The sequence below is a fragment of the Elgaria multicarinata genome, chromosome 9 (genome assembly GCF_023053635.1).
Source record: "Elgaria multicarinata webbii isolate HBS135686 ecotype San Diego chromosome 9, rElgMul1.1.pri, whole genome shotgun sequence".
In the NCBI taxonomy this organism is placed as follows: Eukaryota; Metazoa; Chordata; class Lepidosauria; order Squamata; family Anguidae; genus Elgaria; species Elgaria multicarinata.
Window position 1 is genome coordinate 77,547,016 of NC_086179.1, and position 21,946 is coordinate 77,568,961.

The window sequence follows — 21,946 nt, forward strand, 5'->3', positions numbered from 1 at the left end:
GTGGATTCTACAGTGTTAAAAACACACACCTTGAGAAGAGAATAATATTTAACATTAGGAACAAGGAATGTGAGGATATTTTTCCATTGCCACCTTGCTTCCAATTGACATCATACCTATCTTCAACTTTGAGGACTAGAAACTTATTTTGATTTGTAAATTGCATGATTTTAGCAGTGACACTGATTGGACACAAATGCCATGGCAATGATGGAGAGTCAATGGAGCACACCCCTACGTTGTCTATAGGAAAACTAAATACAACATTTGATTTTCCTATAGTGTGGAGAAAGTGCACCGGGAGACATTTTTCTCCCTCTCTCACAATCATTCCGTGAAGCTGTTTGGTGGGAGATTCAGGACAGATAAAAGGAAGTACTTCTTCACACACTGCATAGTTAAACTATGGAATTCGCTACCACAAGATGTAGTGATGGCCACCAACTGGAGCCAAGTGGAAAATACTGGCTTAGAAAGAGTGACATTCATACACTTAGAACAAAGGAACAGAACACCTCTGAGGGCATCTCAGGGCCAAAACAGACATTGCTGTCAAGACCTTTCTAGCAGGCACTTTAAAAAAATCCTCTATAGTAGGTACATGATGCCTGGTCTGAAAAAGGGTCCCAGCAGGGGAGAGTAGGAGGGCTTTAATTTTTTCACTTTTACTCTAGAGTTGGCATGGGAAAGCTGATCTGGATCAGGCCCATATTGGGTTGCAGCCTCTCTACAACAACACTGTGGTCCCAACCCGGATTAGGCCTCCCTGCACAGGTTGTATCTAATGTTAGCCTAACTTAAGTCTTGTTCATTTCAATGGGTCTACTCTTAAGTCAGACTCACATTGGATTCAATCCTATGCTTTTAAACGATGATGTATATTTTGGCCCGCAGCCTAGGAGTGATTTCAGAAACAAAACTGATTTCACAGTCTTTTCACACAAAATCCATTCCAGATTTTTTATTTCAGCAGCTAATTTGGGAGAAAATATTATTGTTGTTGAACAATTAGGAGCTGCTGCAAATCACCCAAAGATCTACTGATAAATCCCAATCTCCTTTCTACACACACACATACACACACACACACCAGTGTAGACAAAACAAAGTGTTTGGACTTAGTAGGAATAGAAACAGACACTTTGTAGCATAAAGCATTTTTCGGGTTTATTTTATTTAAATAAAAATTATAATTTATACCAAGACCCCCCCTCCCATTTTTCTTAAACAAACAAGATTCTCTTAAAAAATGTACAGGGCAAATTGTTTCAGTTCATTTTTTCATACAGTACAAGTCTCCTGTTGAACAAAAGTTACACTGCTAATGAATTATTTACAACTTCAAAATATAGACTCAAACTTCAGACATAAAAATTATTTCACATCCATTCTATTTAATGATTAGTAGCAGAAATAAAATGTCTGCCAAAACGTACATCATTCATTATAAACTACCAGGTTTGTTTTAAGGGTTCACAATGCTTACACTCCTGTCGCTCCACAGCTTCCTCACTCGGTCTATCGAACTCATGAATTGATTTTGCTGGAATTTTGTGCGATGTTGCTACATAATTCAACTATTGTTCAAATCTTGCCTTGCAAAACTAACAGTGTACTTACATGTAACAGAACTTCTGCTTCTGGCAATTTATAGAGGGAACATAAAATGCGATCAGTTTTCATCTCCCTTTATGCTGAGAAAGGTTCTCAAACTTGACCACTATGCTTCCAGTAAAAGAAGTTATCCAATTAAATACAAAGAGAATTCACCAATAATCCACAGGGTTGAATCAGAATAACACATATCAACACAGCAAATTTACAGAGAATGGCTTAAAAAAATCTTGTTGTGAAAAAATAACACTTCACATTAAGTAGCTCTACTGAACTTAAATTCAGTAGGACTATACTGCAAATCCCATGTAAGGAGATGAATTCGGACCAAACCTAAGAGTGGTTCCTTGAATACAGAATAGGCTGACAAACGCTCCGCATTTCAGGATATAGGAAATAAAAAGCATCAAGATACTCAAGCACATCAAAGTTAATTTTAGGGCATTGTAACAAATGACGTATCACAAAACATAGCAGTTTAATTTTACAGTAATTCTTTGCATAATGTAAAGTTGGACTTCGCAAAAAATATGTATGTGTGTCTCATTACACATTTGCTCTCTAAAAATCCAGTTCATTAGTTTGATATTGGAATGAACTATCTTTGCATTGTCATTTGCAACACATGTATTACTTTAACTTTTTTTTTTTCTTTTAAAGTTTGCATTGTTAAAAGTGCAGATTATTTTGAACAAACCTGTATCAGAAATATCAAAGTACAGGGGGAAATTAAATATCATTGTATGTACTGAAAAAATCTTAACTTCATTGTTTCATTCTGAAAATGTAAGTGGTTAATTGTTGTGGCGCTGTCATCGCATCACAGTCAGACAGGACTTCAAGGAACCATGTTCTAGAACAATACTTCAGTCGGCCAGTAGGAGGGGAGGTAATAAGTGCAGTTACCCGATTTTCACCAGAACCAGTATTTTCGTGATCAGAGTGAAGGTAAAAATTACGTTTGAAAATGATACAAAAATAAGAAAAACAGCCCACTCTGTAAAAAATATAATCTGTTTTTCAAAAAACGAGAACCTCATGAACACCCAAGGGTTTTTTTAAAAAGACAAACTCAATGTACTATGATTTTTGATTTCGGTTAGTAAAAACATTAAGCTAATTTAATGCTTATTTATCCATCAGTTGCTCGACTTGTTACCTGCTGGGTTGATGCTCGACACCATCCTTATATAAAGACGTCCAACACCCCCATGTTCCTTAAACCTGTTCAAAAGTTTATACAGCCTACTTGCTCAAAAATGTATATAAATCACAAATCATCTTTTAAAAAAATGAAGCTGCATTGTTTAGAGAAGGTTATACATTGCTATTAGTGGTACTTTGTCCTGCTACTCTGCAGGACATTTGTGAGGCTTCTCCTAAGCTTTTCAGCTGCAGACTCTTGAGTTGAAAATGAGCTTCAAGTGTGTTTTAGTTCTTTGGGGAAGAGGTGGATTTTCGCAGCATTTGGAAATCTGCTTGTAACAGCTTCCCAAGATTACTTTCCCACAATTGCATTCATGGTTTGTTCATGGGGAAAAGTAGTTATCTGTCCCTAACACAGACAAGTCCACAGAAGCCCATTTTCCTATGGCATCTTGCATTGTTAATAAGGTTACCTGACCAACTAACTACATGTTACAAGCAAGTAGGTTTAACAGAGGCCCCACAGACAACCTTTAAGAAAGAAATCCCAGCTTTGGGATGGAGCAATTGCAAGAAGGTAAGCAGCTAAGCTGGGTGCTTAATGCATCCCCTGACCACCATTTTCCTACTCCAAATCCCCTTCCAATAGGCTTCCTCCCTCCCAGTGGGGTTCCAGTCATATTTTTATCTTTGCAAGCAAGTGACTATAAACACACTGGAAAAGCACCTGAGGAGGTAATCTGGAGGCTTTGGGGAAATGGCAAGTGCAGAAAGGGTTAAAGATGCCACACTGCTTCTTTCTCAAACTGCCCATTCCTGAAGCTCCTTTTGTTCTGTAAAAATAATATCGTCCCCTGGTAATCCATTACATGCATTCGCACGTAACATGAGGTTAGCGTCTGAAGTCTTGGGAGTCCATTTAAATGTTTTCCTGATTAAAGCCTTCCAAATTCAAAGCTTGGTAGAGTTAAAAGGAGAAATAAAGCCTGCAAGAGGCTAAAATGATCAGAAACAGCAACTTAATTGGCATGTTGGTGCAAATACAAAACGTACTAAAATACGAACACAAAAAGAGAGATAATTATGGATATTTTGGTGTTAGTTTGATGAGGAAACCTGCACTCTTAGGTGAGCTTTTACTACGTGAAAGATACAAATTTTCCACAACTTAAAACCCGCCTGAGTATATCAAATATTCCATCGGAAGATAAAAGAATCTCAGTCAAACTGTGAAGGCAGCATAATGCCACTGTACTATTTAATAACAATAATAATTCCTTGAAGTGGAGGTGAACCACAAAAACCGAAAATCATTCGAAGAAATGAAAACAGTGGCTTCATTTGTTACATAATACATTAACAAAATGCCTCTATTCAGGGGGGCGAGGGAACCCAAAGGAGACAGAACATGAAGGACCAGGCCAAACCCTCTGTCCTAGGGAGTAACTATGCCTCACAACAGTCTCCTCCCAAGGATACACATCCTTTGAAAAGGTACAGCCGTTAGTAAGAAAGTTTGCTTGACGCACAACTACTAGTACTCATACCTTCAATTAATATAATTTAGATATCAACTAGTAAGATAAAAGGTACGTTTTGCCAACCTTGCACCCAGTTACATGTACAGAAATGCCACTGAAACAAAGAGGACTGGTGCAATAGGGCTGTAGGCAGAACCTGGAGCAGAAGAGGAATAGAATGTACTGTTGCTCCCTGGGATTTCAGGGCAGGAGAAGACAGCATCCTTGGTCTATCGTCCAGCTAGGTTTGCCAAGAATCTTCCTAAGCTTTTTAATGTCGGTAAATAAACATTAAAAGTGCTTAATGTGCAAGGCTAGTAGTGATGATAGCACTTTCTCTGTCTTTATTTTTTCTTTTGTACAAAAAGCTTTAAAAAACAAAACAAAAAATGGAAGGCAGATATAAAACACACTTATGTAACAGAAGACATATGCAACGAAGAAAATTATTGCAGAATTGATGAAGGGTGTTCCATCTTTTATTCACTACCGAGTGAGTAAATTAATAAAGTCTCCTCAGGAGAACTAGCAGTGGTGATATACTAGCTTTCACTGGTAGATGGTGCAGATGTTATCTTCGAATACTGGGTGAAAATGGTCTCAAAAGCTTCATCTCTGTGTACCATGGCACCAAACACTAAAGGCTTGGGTGGGGGGAGAAAAGACAAAAGTGTAAATGTCAGTATGAACTATTAAAATATGGAGATGCCTAGTGCATTGGGAAAAATTGACACTGAAATCCTTCCTGTACACAGAAGTTAGTCCCGTTGGGTTGTTATTTATTTATTTAAGATGCATCTATACCAGCCTTCAACCAAAAACGCTTCAGGAGTGTCGGGTATGCTTTAGGGTAGATTCCTGCATTGAGCAGGGGGTTAGACTCAATGGCCTTATAGGCCCCTTCCAATTCTACTATTCTATGATTCTAATAAAACACATGGCAGACCCCGCCCACAGGCTCACAATCTAAAAGACAGACACAAAAGGGGAAAGGGAGAAGGAGTGAGGATTGTTCTGAGAACGATCAAATGAAATGGAAACAGTTTAGGGAGAGGAGTAGCAAAAAGGAGCTGGTCTCTTAGGGCATGGCTAGACGAGGGTGCGTGTGGAGGGGGAGGATCTCGCAATATGATGATTGTGAGATCCCTCCCCCCTCAGTCTACACGCGGCGCGTGGCATCCAGGAAGGAAGAGGACGTCGCGCCTGCCATTTTGTGCTCCTGCGCAAAATGTGAGTTTAAAAAACAAACGAACTTGCTCCCGCTCCCCCCACCCCACCCCCGATGGGCACAGAGCTCCTGAGGAGCTTCATGCCCCATGCCCAGGTCCTCGCGGTTACTCGTGAGGAGCTGGGACAAACCATGATGCACGGCCACACGTCCCGCGGTCTCAGGATCACCCCAGGAAAAACCGCAACAGAAGTGTAGGGCGATATCCCGAGGAAATGGAGGGATCATCCCTCCCTACCCCCGGGATCCCCTGTGCAACATGTGGATGCACAGGGATGATCCTGGGGCGATCTCCGAGATATTGCCCGTCTAGCCATGGCCTTAGAAAAAGCCAATAGAGCAGCTCTGCTTACTGTCTTCTACCTCTGCTGCAGCCTGATGGGATGGGTTCAATGGGCTTTTGCAGGGTTGCAGCCTAAGTTGTTCTTAACACATTCCTTCAATTATACTAAGCTTCAAATATAGTAAGCTCCAAATCACCACACCTCTTCCCTCACTACCAACAAAGGGCACCAACGTGGCTCTTTGTTCAATTTCTTTTTAAAAACACTTACTAGCATTACTGACATTCCTTATATGACATACACATCTATGAAAAATTAAACATTTTCCCTTTTGTTGCAAACAATGAATAAATTCCCTTGTGATGCAAATTACAGCACATATGCTTGCACAACTCAATAAACAGCGTAGTAAAATAATCCATATGGGTCAGGTTTAAGGGAGTGCTTCAAAAACTGACGAGGTCACCATAACATTAATATTTCAGGTAAGTGCAAGGGATACTGTAGGCATTTAGCAGAACAGATGAGGCATTTTTATTTGCCTACTTACTTTTTGTGTAGACGGTGTGGATACTGCAATACCCATCCCAGATCCTGGGAGAACAGAAAGCACTTTGTACTAAAAATACACAAAAAAAGGGGTGGGGGTGGGGACCATTGTTACATATGAATATTTAGACTAGTGAAGGTTTACATTAAATCTGAAATGTGCAGAATATGGAAAGCAGTATCCTATTAGGATAGCTCTCCAGAGCAGTAAAAGGATAATATAAAAACCGTGTGCTAGTATCTATCATGGCCTAGAAATATGCTGTGAAGTGCAGCCTGAGGTAATGAGACAAATATTTCAGAACTGCTGCTTTCATCATGGAGGTGAAGGAGCTGAACAGGAAGGTGCAGGCTTTGTTCTTTGAGAGTCATAGCCTGTTCCCAGCTAAGGCTCTAGGAAGGGCTGTGGCTGACTGGTAGAGCAGCTGCTTTGCATGAGGAAGGCCGCAGGTTCAACCCCTGGCATCTCCAGGTAGGACAGAGAAAAGCCTGTGTCTGAAACCAGGGAGAGCTGCTGCCAGTCAGTGTCAACAATACTGAGCTAGATAGACCACTGGGCTGACTCAGAATAAGGCACTTCCTATGTTCCACTCTGCCCAAGGGTAGAACCCAATTAGGGCCTGCAAAGAGGTGTTGAAAAAGGCACAGAAACTGGTCGACAGCACACAGCCCAAGGACCAGAGGTGGTTTCCCATTGATCCGGAATGTGCCTACCCATAATGCCAACCTGATATTCAATGTCATAACTCGATGCATAATAATACTAAATCAATATTATTATGATTTAATGATGACACTAACCACAGAAACTCATTAAGCATTCACAAAGCAGTAGTTGAATGGTACATGTACCAGGTAAGCAGAGAATAAATCAGTTTCTAGAGCTGAAGAAGGTATACAAAATAAGGAAACTGGGGAGCGGGGAGATCATGAAGCACAGATAAGACTGGAGGCTTTAGAGCAATGGAGAGATGTGTAATATTTATTTATTACATTTATATCCCGCCTTTTTTCCTCCAAGGAACCCAAGGTGGCATACATAACCCTCCTCCTCCTCTCCATGTTATCCTCACAACAACCCTGTGAGGTGGGTTGGGCTGTGATTCTGTGCCTGGCCCAAAGTCACCCAGTGGGTTTCCATGACCGGATCTCCCAACTCCCAGTCCAACACCTTAGCCACTACACCACACTGGCTAGAAAGAAACACACACACACACACACACACACACACACACACACACACACACAGCACCCTTAGCCACCTCACTCAAAATGTTGCAAAAATAAATTATAAAACACCCTGAGAACGAGGCAGAACAATGGGGGAAAGAAATGTTTAGCAAATTGAAGGAGAGATTTAGGCAGAGTAATAGCTCTACCGCTTCACTAGAGCTGGACGTAACACTGACACACACACCCCATACTTGCATTGTGCTAGATAAAAAATCGGGGCCTACCTGCCAACACAGCTGATACTGTTGCCACTTGCAGTAACACAAACCCTTAGCCAAAAAAAGAAAAAGGAGCTCCTTCCAATGGTGCGCCCTAATTGTGTCAAAATGTTAAGAATTTCGCCTCTTCCTAGGGAAATCCAGTGAAATTCCCCCCCCACACACACACACCATTTCTCTGTCGAAAATACGGTGGGGAATTTTGAGAGGCCATTTGTGCACAGCTCTAGATTTAATGCTTTAAGGTATCATGATTGCATTTTGAACCTTTATCTATCATATTTCCTTTCTTTGTTATTTGCCTTGAATTTTTGAAAGGCAGAATATAAATGTTTCATATGAAATAAAACACCTTCGCTTGGAGATTAAGAGATCTAGTTTACATCATAACCCCGGCTTTGAAAAGAAAGAAAAAAATCCATCCCAAGGTTAGTTAGAATTGCATGAAGGGGATGGGAAAAGCTTCCTTGTTCTAAATACTGGCACATTCAAGTCAAAATTAAGCATTTTTAAGTTCAATTTGAATTTATTAAAGAAGTACACTTAACACTCTCTCAGTAAATCTGTGCTCAGTTTGGTTTTACCATGTCTGTTTGTGCTATTAAAACTTGTGTGGTCACCACTTAACATATATCGTTTAAAATAGAATATTTAGCCAAGAATTGGTAGGTGATCATCCTAGAAAAAAAAGCAAAACGATAAAGAAAACCCAAACATTATAGACATACCTTTTGAATATCCGTAATATCTGTTAATTTTATAACTTTATTTCTTTTAGAGGAACCAGATTTGGAACTTTCGAAGCATAAGTAACTGAAAGGGAAGAAATAATTTATATAATATATAGTCATTTGAAAACCATTACTTCAAGTTTAAATTTCCTAACAGTATAAATAGCTTTACAAGTTAATGTAGAAAAATTAAACTTCCAGATGGATTTTAAAAATAAAATAGCATTTACTTTTGAGTTGAATATCAAAGCCCTATAAAATTTTACACAATCATATACTGGCATTACAATAAAAAGAAAACATCAGCACACAGAGAGAGGGGAGACAGTTAAGACAGACAGACAGAGTAGAAATGGGGAATTTTAAATAATTTTCTATACAGAATACTGCATGCCTAGCTTCCTTCACCGGGGAAGTTCTTAAAGGCTCAAGGGTCAGACGTTACAAAATTATCCAACCGTACAATGCCACAACACTTTTTGGTTTTAAAAGAAGAATTTACAAAAACGCTCCGATCTGAAACGGGCCACAGCATTTTGGGTGTATATAAAAATTAGAGCTAGAGTGAAATGAGAGATTTTCCCCTGTGAAAGGTTTTTTGGTGATAAAGGGGCTCTTTTTCTGCAGAGGAAAGGTACCCCCTGCCCTCGGCACATATTCAGACTATTCCATGTGCTCAAACATAACCCTCTTCTCTTTCATCTAGGACGAGTGATAGCATCACTGAAAGCAAATGAAGCTAATTCAGAATGGAAAGTAGAGAGAGGTTACCCGGATCAGTGTCTACGATGCTTCAGTGATGCTGTGAAGAAGGCAGTTAGAGGGGCTGTAACAAGGGATAAGAAGAGGGTACCAAAGGGGCTTTGCAGAGTCTGTAATGGGGGCGGGGGAGGATAGAGTGTGCTCATATCTGTGGATATGCTCATACATACACACATCTCTCCAAAATATCTGCACAGGCAAGCCAGGGGAAGGGTCCCCTAGCCCCCAATCATTAGTCAGTTGTGTGACTTGGAATGTAAACATCTCCAAGGTATATGTGTAAGCCGCTTAGAGTCCTTGGGGTGGAGCAGGAAACAAGTCTCAACAACAGTTCAGAGTGAGGATAATACTTCCTGAAGAGAAATTGCCCTTGCTCTGAATCAGCTTTAGTGACGTAGTCATGTAGCCAAATTAGACTGGCTACACAAAGACATCGCAGGAGAAGGAGAAGGATGAAGGATGAGAAGGATGGTTTGAAAATTGACTGCAAAAAAGTGGTGAAGGGGAAGCCAATCAGGACTGCAAACGCCAACACACAGGTCTGAAAAGGGCAACTTTTGGGAGGACTTTGGAGAATTTTCTTTCTTGCTCTCCTAAATGTTTGCTGGAGGGCATTCAGCTCAGCACTATAAAAGTCTTTTGATTTACAAATACACAAAACCATAAAACCTCTGAACTGAAAAATCTACTTAATATGTGCACAGAAAAGCACCAAAATGGGTTATTTTAAGAGAGGCATAGGGATTCCCTACACTTAAGTTCTCAAGCCTTGTTCATCACTTTGAAGTCTGCAGAAATCCAGACATTTCAATTCCTTCTTCTTTAGTGGAACGTTGGGCCGTCTTCTCTTGAGAGATCATAATTTTACCTGTGAATAAGATGCTAGGGCTGCACATTGGTAATTTTCTGTCCTATTGGCCTGATTTGCACACCAAAATCATCCCAGTTTATTAACCATACATTGTTGATTGTGAAGCAGGAGCAAGTGAACATGCTGGCTTCTCTTCGCACCCAACTCCAGCTGAGTTTAACAACCCAAGGACTCTCTGTCTCTGGGTTGTTTATCATGCCATGGAATTGTAGGTCATTGGGGAAGGAACAACCCAGACTTGTAACCTAAGAACAAACCATGGTAGTTCTTCCCCCAACAAGCACCAAGTCTGGGTTTCTACATCATGATAAACAACCCAGGGACAGAGCATCCCTGGGTTGTTTAACTCAGCAGGAATGGGCAAGTGGGCAGGAGCCAAGATGCTTGCTCACTCTCACTTGTTCATGGCTACCCAGGATTTGTTTAAACCCTGGGTAGCTGTGATGTGCAAATCAGTCCATTTTTCTTTGTGAAGCATTCTAAACATTGTAAAGCATGCAAAGACTTACTTTTCTGTGACATAAAGCACTCCATTTCTAATGTAGTCTGTAGGCATCTTCCTGTCCCTGTTAATCAAGCAGCACCGCCAGCCATTTTCACATACTGCCAAAATAAAATAATTCCATTACATTTCACACAAACTTAAGAAATTAAAGTGCAGCTCTTCAAATTGGCAGGCAATGCTCCAGAAACAAGACATTTCAGAAAGTGGAAATGTAAATGCACTTTTGACTTTGTGGTATAAATCTTTCTTTAAAATTACCCCCAAAATCTCAAAGTGCATACCAAGCTTTTCTAAACACTGACGTATTTGTTTCATGCACTGGGTTAAGTTACTTCTCTCACAGGGATTATGCACCTTTTCTCCCCTCTCAAATTCATGCTGCCACAAAAGGCAAACCAGGCAACGGGCATCAGGTTCACCCAGAGAATCTTACGGATGTCAGATAAAAGATTAATTTCACCTCCTGCCCATAGAACTCAACAGAAGATACCATTACAGGGCCATTCATTTCTGAATACTGCTGCTCTCTGCACAATTCTTTTCCAAACACGCTTCTATTTACGGCAGACACCAAAGTTTACGTTTGTATCAATACCTGCCAAAGGACGCTCGTTTTCTGATAGATTAAATACTTCATGGAAGTTGCCTCTCTTAGTAGTATGAAAACGGCTGCTGTCTTCATCCCTGCTTACTCCGGCCGGGGCACTTGAGCCTACACAACTTCGTGATGCTGTTGTTTGGAGCTGTAAGGAAATAAAATTGGATTACTGTTAGCGCACCACAAATGCATATAACACACAGGGCTTAATGATTGTATGCACCCCCTTCCCTTAGGAAAACATCCCGCCTTTATTCTTCAGAATGTGCATCTACCGCTAAGAAATCAAAGCCCAACACAACTACAGGCCTTGCCTGCTCTAATATTCACGTTGCCCTGCTTGGGAGTGGTATCTCCACATATGGCAAAGATTTAGGGCCAATCAACACATTCAGAACCATCATGTGGTACAGCTTTATCAGGACTATACCACTTCTTACTGCAGGCAGGTGAATTGCATGGGAGAAAAACATCACAACTCTCTGCAGTTAGAGAGCTAGCACAACATGGACAGATGTCTAAGGAAAGCCCCCTCTTGTATATGCTGACTTTCTAAATACCGGAAGCTTTAAAAAAGGCCTACATACAAATATGCGCTTTCCCACCTACAATCTGAAGTAGAACAGTTTCAGCATGTAACTATTCTGTATTTAGCTATACAGAATAACTGCTTTGATGGGGGGGGTTTAGCAGATAAGGTGATATATAAATGTTAATTAATAAATAATAAATACAGTATAAATATTTGCTGTGCTCAAAAGCACTGCATGCACCTGGAGGCTTTCCAACTCTTCATTCAAATGGAAGCCTTGTGCACACACCCTAATATCTCCCCAAGTTTGGGTACTTTCTTAAGCAGCACCCCATGAGGTGTGAAAGAATTGCCACTAGAAAAGAAAATCAGCAACCTAACTAGGTATGATCTAGAGCACCTTTGACATACACATTCCAGAAGGACCCAAAAGACATCAGTAAAACAGTATTCTTTCCATCAAGTTCAGGAAAACAGATCAGCTATGCATGATTAGCGAGGCTGATTAGCGAAGCTATTGCAAGATGTGGAAAGTAGGCAGCAGAAGTACGGAGTATCTTTTACTGTAAGCACTCTGATATGTTGGATTGAAGAGTTGGGGGTATAAATATCAAATTATAAAATATATGTTTGCCTGGAGTCCCCAGGAAGTTTGCATTTGGGCACTGACCAGGCTGTGATCTGTTCCAGTTTTGGTAACACAGCATACCCTCAGACCATTAGCTGGTTGTTCCGTTTGCATATTGTCCAGCCTAGCTCTAATTTAATTTATTTATTTATTAGATTTATATACAGCCCCATAGCCGAAGCTCTCTGGGCAGTTTACATAGCTGAAGCTCTCTGGGCAGTTTACAAAACATTCTAAGGAATGTTAACTATATCCGAACATTTTCCAAACCACTTAGCACTTTAAGGGGTGGGGAAACTTTGAGGTGCAAAAACTCCCAATTAAATAAACTGCACTTGAATGTTTAGTTATGCATTTTTAAGCACTATGTATATTGATGCTTAACTTGCCCAGCTATTTTTACAAGTGCCTGTAAAATTACAATTGAGAATTAGGACGTGGCAAACACATTCAGGGAGACACCAAGATCCATCAGGAGGTTACTGGACATACCATTAGTTTACTGCAATATTACATTTTAGACCAGGAGTACACTCTTGTCACTCGTGAACCACTGAATTTTACGGTGTGGCAGTAAACAAAAAACCTAGCAAAAGCATAGAGTTTTCTTGCTAGCAGGGGGGGCAGCAGGGGGTGCACCTGGGGGGGGGGACACTCTGTCCATCCTAGCTTTATTCAAAGGCTCCTTCCACATCTGCACAAAGCATTTTCCAGAACATAACTAAATATACGCCGCCGCCCCCCACTCCACAAGCATTTCAAAGAACTCTTTAGGAAATATTACTGTAAACAATTCAGGATTAATCAGCTAGTAGGAGCTCTCCCAGGACAACACTTTATTAAACATCTCCAAGAGACTTAGAATTCAAACCAAAGCCATTTAATATATGTAACACACACACACACACACACACACACACACACACACACACACACAAATAACAGTTAACTAAATGCACAAGCTTATTACACACACTGGAAAAAAGGCATCAGCTCATTATGAACACAAATGATCCAGTTGAAAGAAAGAAAGAAAGAAAGAAAGTGTTTCACGCTAAGATCCGTACCTTTTCATGCCCTGACAGCTAGCAGGAAAAGAAAAAACAAACAAACACAAATGTGACAGTGACAAAAGAAAAAAGCGAAATCTATTTAACTATATCATATACAGAATAAAAACATGAATTGAGTGAAGTTGCAAGATCTTTCTCACATACCAAGAGACTACACACAATGATTGCAATCTTTAAGAAAAACCCAATGTATCAGTGGTTAGAGCACACCTTTACAGTTCATTAAAATTATAATCACCTGCCTAGATTTCCCACATCTGGCTCCTGACCTGTTTTTCACACGTTAATAATCTTTAGTAATTCCGCTCTGTACAGCAAGATGGCTAAAATAAAACTGACTCACAAAGATGGTTGATGCCATTCTTCCTTGGACCTATCTGTGTGTTTTTAAGAGATTTTTAAATGAACATGTATATTTTACAGTTTATACGATTTTGCACTTTATTTTGTTTATAATTTGGTATTAGCTGAGAAAATATTGTATGTTAATTTGGACTAATGCAGATAAAAGTGTTCATAGATCCTTTTGATAGACAACAATAACAACCACAAAGGACTGATGCATATGTACACAGTAGGTCAATTTTAATGGACAGAAGGCAAATGAAACAGTCAGAAAGAGTATAAAGGTAAGGCACTTCCAGAACTGTAACACGTCAAAATGTGGGTTCAGATCAAAATGTTCCCCTGAATGTAGAAAATTTGTACTGAAAAACAAAAAAGAAGAGTTCAAGCATAGCCTTCTCCTTGAGTTACTAAGCATTTTAACCACAGGGTCTCTTTTTTATCTAATAACACATTCAAAACAGGCATTTATTGAACCATGGGCTCAAACCCTGGCGTGTTTGTCCCCCAACATCCCAGAGTTCCGGGTTTGGATGTTTTGATAAACAACCCAGGACAGGGTTGTTTATCTCAGTAGGAGAGAGCAGGCAAGCAAGAACTGGCATGCTTACGCACTCCCTTTCATTTACAAATCACGGGTTGCTGGCAACATGAGAACCAAATCAATGGGTTAGAGTTTGCACATCATGACAAGCCACCATGGGTTAATTAACCCTCAGGTTGCTGTGGCGTGTGCCAGCAACCATTTTGAATATGCAAGCTCTGGCTGCAAGCTATGCCAAGGCTTTTCATGTTGTGCGAACCTGCATAGTGGGGGTTGTGCTAGGGTTAAACAACCCTCACATAACCCTAGAACAGATGATGGGTTTTGTTAGGACTGTTAAACCCTCACACAAATCCTGCTGCCCAACACAACAAGCCAGAGCAACTGATGGCTGGGGCTTGCTTATTTAAAATGGCAGCTGGCACACATCATGGCAAACCCAAAGGTTAATATACCAATGCTGGTTTATTGTGACATACAACATTATGACCCACACTCAAGGATGAGTATGGGTTATTGTTGAACTGTGGGTTGCTGTGTTTTTTGAATCCAGTCATGCTAACAAAACATGATTTGTTAACCATGAGCAACTCATGAAGAGAACCCATGATCTGTCGTTGGGTTGTGAACTGTGAGTCATTCATTGTTAAGAAACCATAGTTTGTTATCATAGCTGGGTTTAGACAACACAACAATCCACATTTCAACAGCAACCTTGGGTTCAGTAATAACCCACACTCAACCCATTCTTAACCTTGAGTGTGGATTACCATGTTGTGTGAACCCAGTCAATGCCTTCCTCTTCCCCTTACTATGGCCAGACTACATGGGTTAAGTGTCTGCAGCCTTGGAGTACTGGTGTAACTACTTTTTGATTGGTGATTTCCATGAACAGCTGGTGTGATTATTGAGGATCTGTGCCACTGTTAGAGATTCTATGGGAGTACTTTTGCTGTGTACTTTAGTTGCAACTGATTGAGCACAGGTTAGTTACTAGTTTATGCTCATGCAAGCATCAGCAGCACAAGCCATGGCAGCAAATTCAGGTTGTCAAACATCCTAACCGGGCACTATTTTTCCTTCTTTCTGTGAATTTATAATTGGATAAATAACATATAGAGTTTAACATGCTTATTAACTCTTCCAAAGAAAAGTACTTTCAATTATAATAATTTCTAAAAACTACAAACACATTCCAAGTTCCAGGAAAAACCTTGAACAGCCTCCTAGTTTGCAACATAACCAATTACTTTATGAACACCAGATATCTACATTTGTGGGAGGGTTATTTTTGGTGTGTGTGGGGGTAGGTATTAAACCATCAGGTCTTGCAGGAATGTGTACTCTGAATCCAAAACCTTAATAACTAGCCCTCCCTCTATGTGCTCTAGTCACTGAAACCACATGGATATTGCTTGAGTTGTGTTACAAAAATAAAGAAATGCTATTTACCCGTCTTGATACTGTAGCATTAGCCCTCTCTTTGAGCTGAGGATCTGTGGGCAAGTTTAACCATATGATATAAGGAGTATCGTACTTCGCTCGTAGCCTTGGGCATCGTTTGAAGACAAAATCGATAAGAAAAAATTTGATTCCTGCATAAAGTCCTACATAATCAAAAAGGCAAAAATTGGTATCAGCAAAATGTCAGTTTAACTGGAATTGTGCTGTTGTACATCTAAAATTAGTACTGACATATTTATCAGTTCCCCAAGTTGCTTTACTATTTGAAACAGATTTATCCTCACACCAAGGCCAGAATTATACGTTGCATTTATTTATTCATTAATTTATTATATTTTTATCCCGTCTTTCCTCCAAGGAGCCCAAGGCAGCATTCATGATCCTTCCCCCTCCATTTTATCCTTGCAACAACCTTGTGAGGTAGGTTGGGCTGACTGCCCAAGGTCATCCAGTGAGCTTCATGGCCAAGTGGGGATTAGAACCTGGGTCTCCCAAGTCCTAGCTGAACATTCTAATCACTACACATCGCACTGGCTTTTGTGTTCAGCAGCAGACACAGGCCAGGCTGCCAAACAGCTGCAAAGCAGTAGACTGAACACAACTTGGAGAAAAAAGCACACAGAGAGCCAATTCCCATGATCACCACAGCCCACCATGACTTATTTAAGCCATGGTGGGTTGCGGCACATGCCAGTGGCCATTTTGAATATTCAATCTGCAGCAGGTGGTCACCGTGGCTTCTTGTATTGTCTGAACCCAGTGAGGGTGGGTTGTTGGCATGGCTATTAAACCACCCACAACCGTAAAACAGCCATTGAAAATGGCCATCAGCACACACCCTAACCCACCATGGCTGAAACAAGCCACAGTGGAGTGTTGTAATCATGCAAGCTGGGTCACTGCTTTTCCCTTGCCACCTTCTCTCCAATGCTGTTTTTCCCCAGGATGTGGTAAACATCTTGGAATCCCAGGTGAGAGAAAAGCTGGCTGGAAGGGGCTGTAGGGGAAAGCACCAGACAGGTGATGGATTAAGCTCCTCCTCCCAGCTAGTTTTTTTCTCCAATACTGGCTCCTTTAAGTCACTGTTCTGCAGCTGCTTGGCAGTGGGCCCGGTTCCCAGAATCTAGCCTACAATCGAACTCTGAGGTAGGCAGGCAGTCTGGCCATCAGGTTTTATGGTTCTTTATTCACTGGCTCACATTTCAGAAAACGTTCCCATCTGAAAACATTTCTGGGATTATATCAATGAAACATCCATGAAAATGCCAAATAGCTAAAGTACTAGCAAACCCTGCTGATACCAGGTTTCCAGAATCCAAACCTGCTGCTTCAACATCAAATCATTAACTGGAGACTGGAGCAGTGGGAAAGGAGAGGAATTGACATCCTATATGGTTGGAACTATATAGGATTCCAAATTAGTGCATTTTGCATACATTTGATGGTTTATTACACTAAGTTAAATGTATGTATGCTCTTGTAGAAATACACACTTTATTCTTCAACAAGCAACCTTCAATTGTCAGTTTTCAGAAATTGTCTACAAATTTTAATTTGCCTATATTCCAGTACTTCTTTAGATTGAAATTTATCTTTGCAACTAAACAATTTCACCACAGACTGCAATATATACCCAACTACACTCACTGAATTCTTTTTCCAGAGAGGCTACAATGTCTGCATCTGTATCTTTAATACCAATCATCAATTATTATTAATAATTAAACAATAAGCAAAGGTAAACGTGATGGCTATAAGAAAAATTCCAAAATCTGTATTAGGGCAATACCTTTATTAGGCCAAGAAAAGTGTCACAAAATAAATAGTGTCCACCTTTTTCCAGACCTTTTCATCAGGATAGATGGTAAACAAAGCAAGGAGGGTTGCTTTACTATCAACCAGCCTTTTTTGTCCCTCACCCCTCCCCTTGCTTGATTTACCATCTAGCCTGATGAAGAGTTCTGGAGAACTCAAAAATCCGCATACTATCGTGTGACATTTCGGTTGGCCTTATAAAGGTATCGATTTTGTGTATGGATTTTGGAATTTACCTATATAATTTTGTAAGAAACATCTCAGCCATTTCATGTGGAAACACAGAAATGACCATTCAGGGGCCATGGCTAGACGGGGCGATATCCCGGGGATCGCCCTGGGATCATCCCTGTGTGTGTACATGACGCACAGGGGATCCCGGGGGCAGGGAGGGATGATCCCTCCATTTCCCAGGGATGTGGCCCTACAATTTAATTCTGGTTTTTCCCGCGGTTCCAAGACTGCAGGACATGTGGCTGGGCATTGCAGTTTGTCCCGGCTCCTTGCAAGTAACCGCGAAGAGCCGGGAGCTGGGTGGGGGGAGCGTTTTTTTTAAAAAAAAACCTTACATTTTCATAGGAGCGCTCCTGTGCTCTTTCTCTATTTAAAAAACCAAAACAAAATAGTGGGTGCAACATCCTCTTCCTTCCTGGACGTCGCGTGTCGCGTGTAGACAGAGGGGGAGATCTCGCGATCACCATATTGCTAGATCCTCCCCCCTCCGTCCCTCTACACCCGGTAGGTCTAGACATGCCCACGTTGGCAGCACTTAAGTTTCAAGAAAGATACGGAATGATGAAGTGTGTTCCACAAATTTAGAACAGGAAAGATCCAAACTAAGGGAAACTCAGTGGTTTGCTAACAGAATCAACGGAGGGAAATTCTGGAAATGCAGGCATCTGGCAATGTTATTCCAGTTTTAAAAAATGGATTCCAAAAGCCTGTCTCAAGTGAACTTCCATATAGGCAGCTGGGTTCCTGAATGCCGTATGCTGCCCAATAGGGCTCTTCCAAACCAGGGACGTTTTTGAGAGTAGTCTTTTGATTCCACATAAGGACTGTGGTTGGGAAAAGCAACCTGGAAAACCTCAAGAGTGAATGTGAATACCCTTATGCATCCCTGTGCAGCCCCTTGGATCCTATGTGGCCTACATGCATTTTAGCCTTTAAAGATGTATGCCTGAGGGCATGTCTAGACGGGGCAATATCCTGGGGATCGTCCTGGGATTGTCCCTGTGTGTCCACATGAGCACAGGGCATCCCGGGAGCAGGGAGGGACAATCCCTCCCTTGCCCCAGGATATCGCCCTACCGTTTATTTCCAATTTTCCCCGCAGTCTAGGGATGATCCTGAGACCACGGGACGTGTAGCCCACCATCACGGTTTTGTCCCAGCTCCTCGCGAGTAACCCCAAGGAGCCAGGACCCGGAGCTCCTCAGGAGCTCTGTGCCCATCGGAGGTGGGGTGAGCAAATTTTTTTTAAAAAACTTACCTTTTCGATGGAGCACTCCTGCGTTCTTTTCCGATAAAAAAAATCCAGAATGGTAGGCGCGACGTCCTCTTCCTCCTGGGACGTCGCGCACCGCACGTAGACGAGGAGGACGATCTCGCGATCATAAAATCGTGAGATGATCCCCCTCCACCCCCCTCGTCTAGCCATACCCTGAATATATCATTCAGCAGCTTACAACTCTAACTGAAATTTATTGCGTTTGAAGGGATGTGTGGGAAGATGAATGCTCCAGCAGTAGCGTCCGAGCTGTGATGGCCGTTTCACACATGCAATCGTTACGGAGTAGAACAACTTCTCTCCATACAACCCTCACCATGTGGAAGGAGACAGCAAGGCCACACACACACTGTCTCCACCGTTTCATCGCCACGGGTGGGGTGGGAGAGATTTGAAGAATAGAGTCTGCCCTCTGCACATGGGCTCCTTCTCCCCTCCTCACCCCTGATCACACCAGATTCTAAACCATGGATCAAACCGATGTGTGCAGAGTAGCCTCCCTTCTTTAGGCCTCCTCTCCAGCATGCTTAAAGTTTCACCCATCTTCCGTATCACTGGCCTATCATTGTGCCTATTGTTTGAAGCAAGCCCAATTGTTCACCAGAGAAAGACAGTTCCTTGTCAAGCAAGATATGGAACTCTAAACTTTAAGAAATGTGTTACATGAAATCATAACAGCTTTACCCATTGAAAGCCCAACGATCCTGTATGGAATACAGCAGGATGCAATAAAAGCCGCCCATAAAGCAATATACAGCTTTTGCGTAACTTCAGGCTGGACCCACATAAACAAGCTGTTAAAGAAAGAAAAAGAACAGAAACAAGTTAGATATATTACAGCATTTAATTCTCATTTATTTATTGCATTTCTATACTGCCCAATAGCCAAAGCTCTCTGGGAGGTTCAGAAAAATTCACATACAATCCAAGCTGGATAAAATGATGCTGTATTAGGAAGAGAAATATGTATGTATATATATAAATATAAACCAACTTACTTTTTAATTTTTTCCAATATGTCTGACATTTTGCCAAACAAGTTCTGTAAATTGAAAGACAGAAAGAAAGTGAATATAACTTAGAATATATATGTTGCCTCAATGTAATTTACACTGAACCCCTGATGGGTTCTTGTTTGTTCTGCATAAAACCATCACTTAAAATCATCACGTATTTTCAATTCTGCCTCAAGCTTGGCCGTTGCAAAGGAGAAGGAGAATCTTTATACCAATCATGGATATCGCACTTTTAAAATCGCAACATTCAGACAATTACACTTCTACTCCTATACCTTGCAATTTATGACCTTGCTCACCTAAAGGGCAAGATCGCTAAACATTCTTGGATGGTTTAATTTTTTTGTTCCAGGCTCAAAGTTTAAAAAAATTGTAGAAAACTTCCCTCCAACACTTCAGCAACCAGCATCGTTTTGGAGAAAATTATCATGCACAGACGAATGTAGGAGGATGAATATTCAAACTATACAGGCCTACATTACTAAAGAGAAGTAAATATTGAAGCATATGGCAACAAGATTAATTTAGAATTGACTCTTCACATGGACCAAATTAACGCTCTTCAATGTGAGTGTGAAGACCAGAAAATCTGGATTCAAAATCTCAGCTCAGATATTAATTTATTTGGTGACAGGTGATAGTGGCTGAGAAATCCTTTTTAATAGTGCAAGGCCCTTCCCAGACAGGCTTGCCTGGAGCCGACGTTGTAATCTTTTCAGTGTCAGGTGCAATACTTTTAATTGTAGTCTTTCAGCGTATGTTAAGCGTATTTTAAGATGGAAAATGGTTCAACGTAAGAGTGAAGTGAAGCATGTTGGGGCAAAAAATCCCAACGTCACGTATATGCTGTTGGGACTTGAGATAGCGGGAACTGACCAAGGAAGAGATCTTGAGGTTGTGGTGGACAGCTCGATGAAAATGTCAACCCAGTGTGCAGCTGCTGTGAAAAAGGCAAATTCCAAGTTGGGTATAATTAGGAAAGGAATTGGAAATAAAACTGCTAATATTATACGACCGTTATAAAAATCTATGGTGCAACTTCACTTGCAATACTGTGTGCAGTTCTGGTCATTGCACCTAGAAAAGCATATTGCAAGTTGGGAAAAGTGCAACTGAAATTATCAAGGGGCTGGAGTAACTCCACTATGCGGAAAGGTTGCAACCCCTAGGATTGTTTAGCTTAGAAAAGGCTGGAGAAAGTGAATAAGGGGACCTTTTTTCCCTCCCTTATAATACTAGAACCCGGATCACCGCAAAAAGCTGATTGGTGGGAGATTCAGGACAAATAAAAGAAGTACTCCTTCACACAGAATTTGCTACCACAAGATGTTGTGATGGCCATCAATTTGGGTGGCTATAAAAGGGGACTGCACAAATTACTGGAGGAGAAGGCTATCAATGGCTACTAGTGCTGATGGCTAGATGCTATCTCCATTGTCAGCTGGGGAACACGGAGGGGGAGGTTGCTATTGCACTCATATCCTATTTATTGGTTTCTCATTGACAGCTGGTTGACCACTATGTGAACAGAGTACTGAACTAGATGGACCTTGGTCTGATCCAGTATGGGTCTTCTCATGTTCTTAAGATCCTTGCACTGCTGCTGTTTTTTTAGTTTGGATTTTTCTCTTGCTTTAAACGTTGTTTTTATACTATGCTTTATTGTGCTAATATATTTTATGGTTTTATGTCTTGTTTTGTGAATCACCCAAATAGCTTTAGCTATTGGGCAGTATAGAAGTGTAATAAATAAATACACA

The 21,946-nt window shown here is 40.9% G+C and overlaps 1 protein-coding gene across 2 annotated transcripts in view; it reads right to left on the minus strand.

Annotated features, from left to right (window-relative positions):
* Positions 1-1,141: 1,141 nt before the first annotated feature.
* Positions 1,142-21,946, minus strand: part of GRAMD4 (GRAM domain containing 4) — a 97,054-nt gene continuing 76,249 nt past the window's right edge. The window contains exons 12-20 of one of the 2 annotated variants that reach the window (XM_063134113.1): positions 20,169-20,212; positions 19,855-19,964; positions 15,834-15,988; positions 13,487-13,504; positions 11,257-11,404; positions 10,666-10,759; positions 8,521-8,605; positions 6,343-6,411; positions 1,142-4,924 (exon numbers count right to left, since the gene is read on the minus strand). In XM_063134113.1, the coding sequence (XP_062990183.1) occupies positions 4,823-4,924; positions 6,343-6,411; positions 8,521-8,605; positions 10,666-10,759; positions 11,257-11,404; positions 13,487-13,504; positions 15,834-15,988; positions 19,855-19,964; positions 20,169-20,212 (825 nt within the window). In that variant the 3' untranslated portion in view covers positions 1,142-4,822. The remainder of the gene's footprint in view (positions 4,925-6,342; positions 6,412-8,520; positions 8,606-10,665; positions 10,760-11,256; positions 11,405-13,486; positions 13,505-15,833; positions 15,989-19,854; positions 19,965-20,168; positions 20,213-21,946) is intronic. The other variant, XM_063134114.1, reaches the window with a different exon arrangement.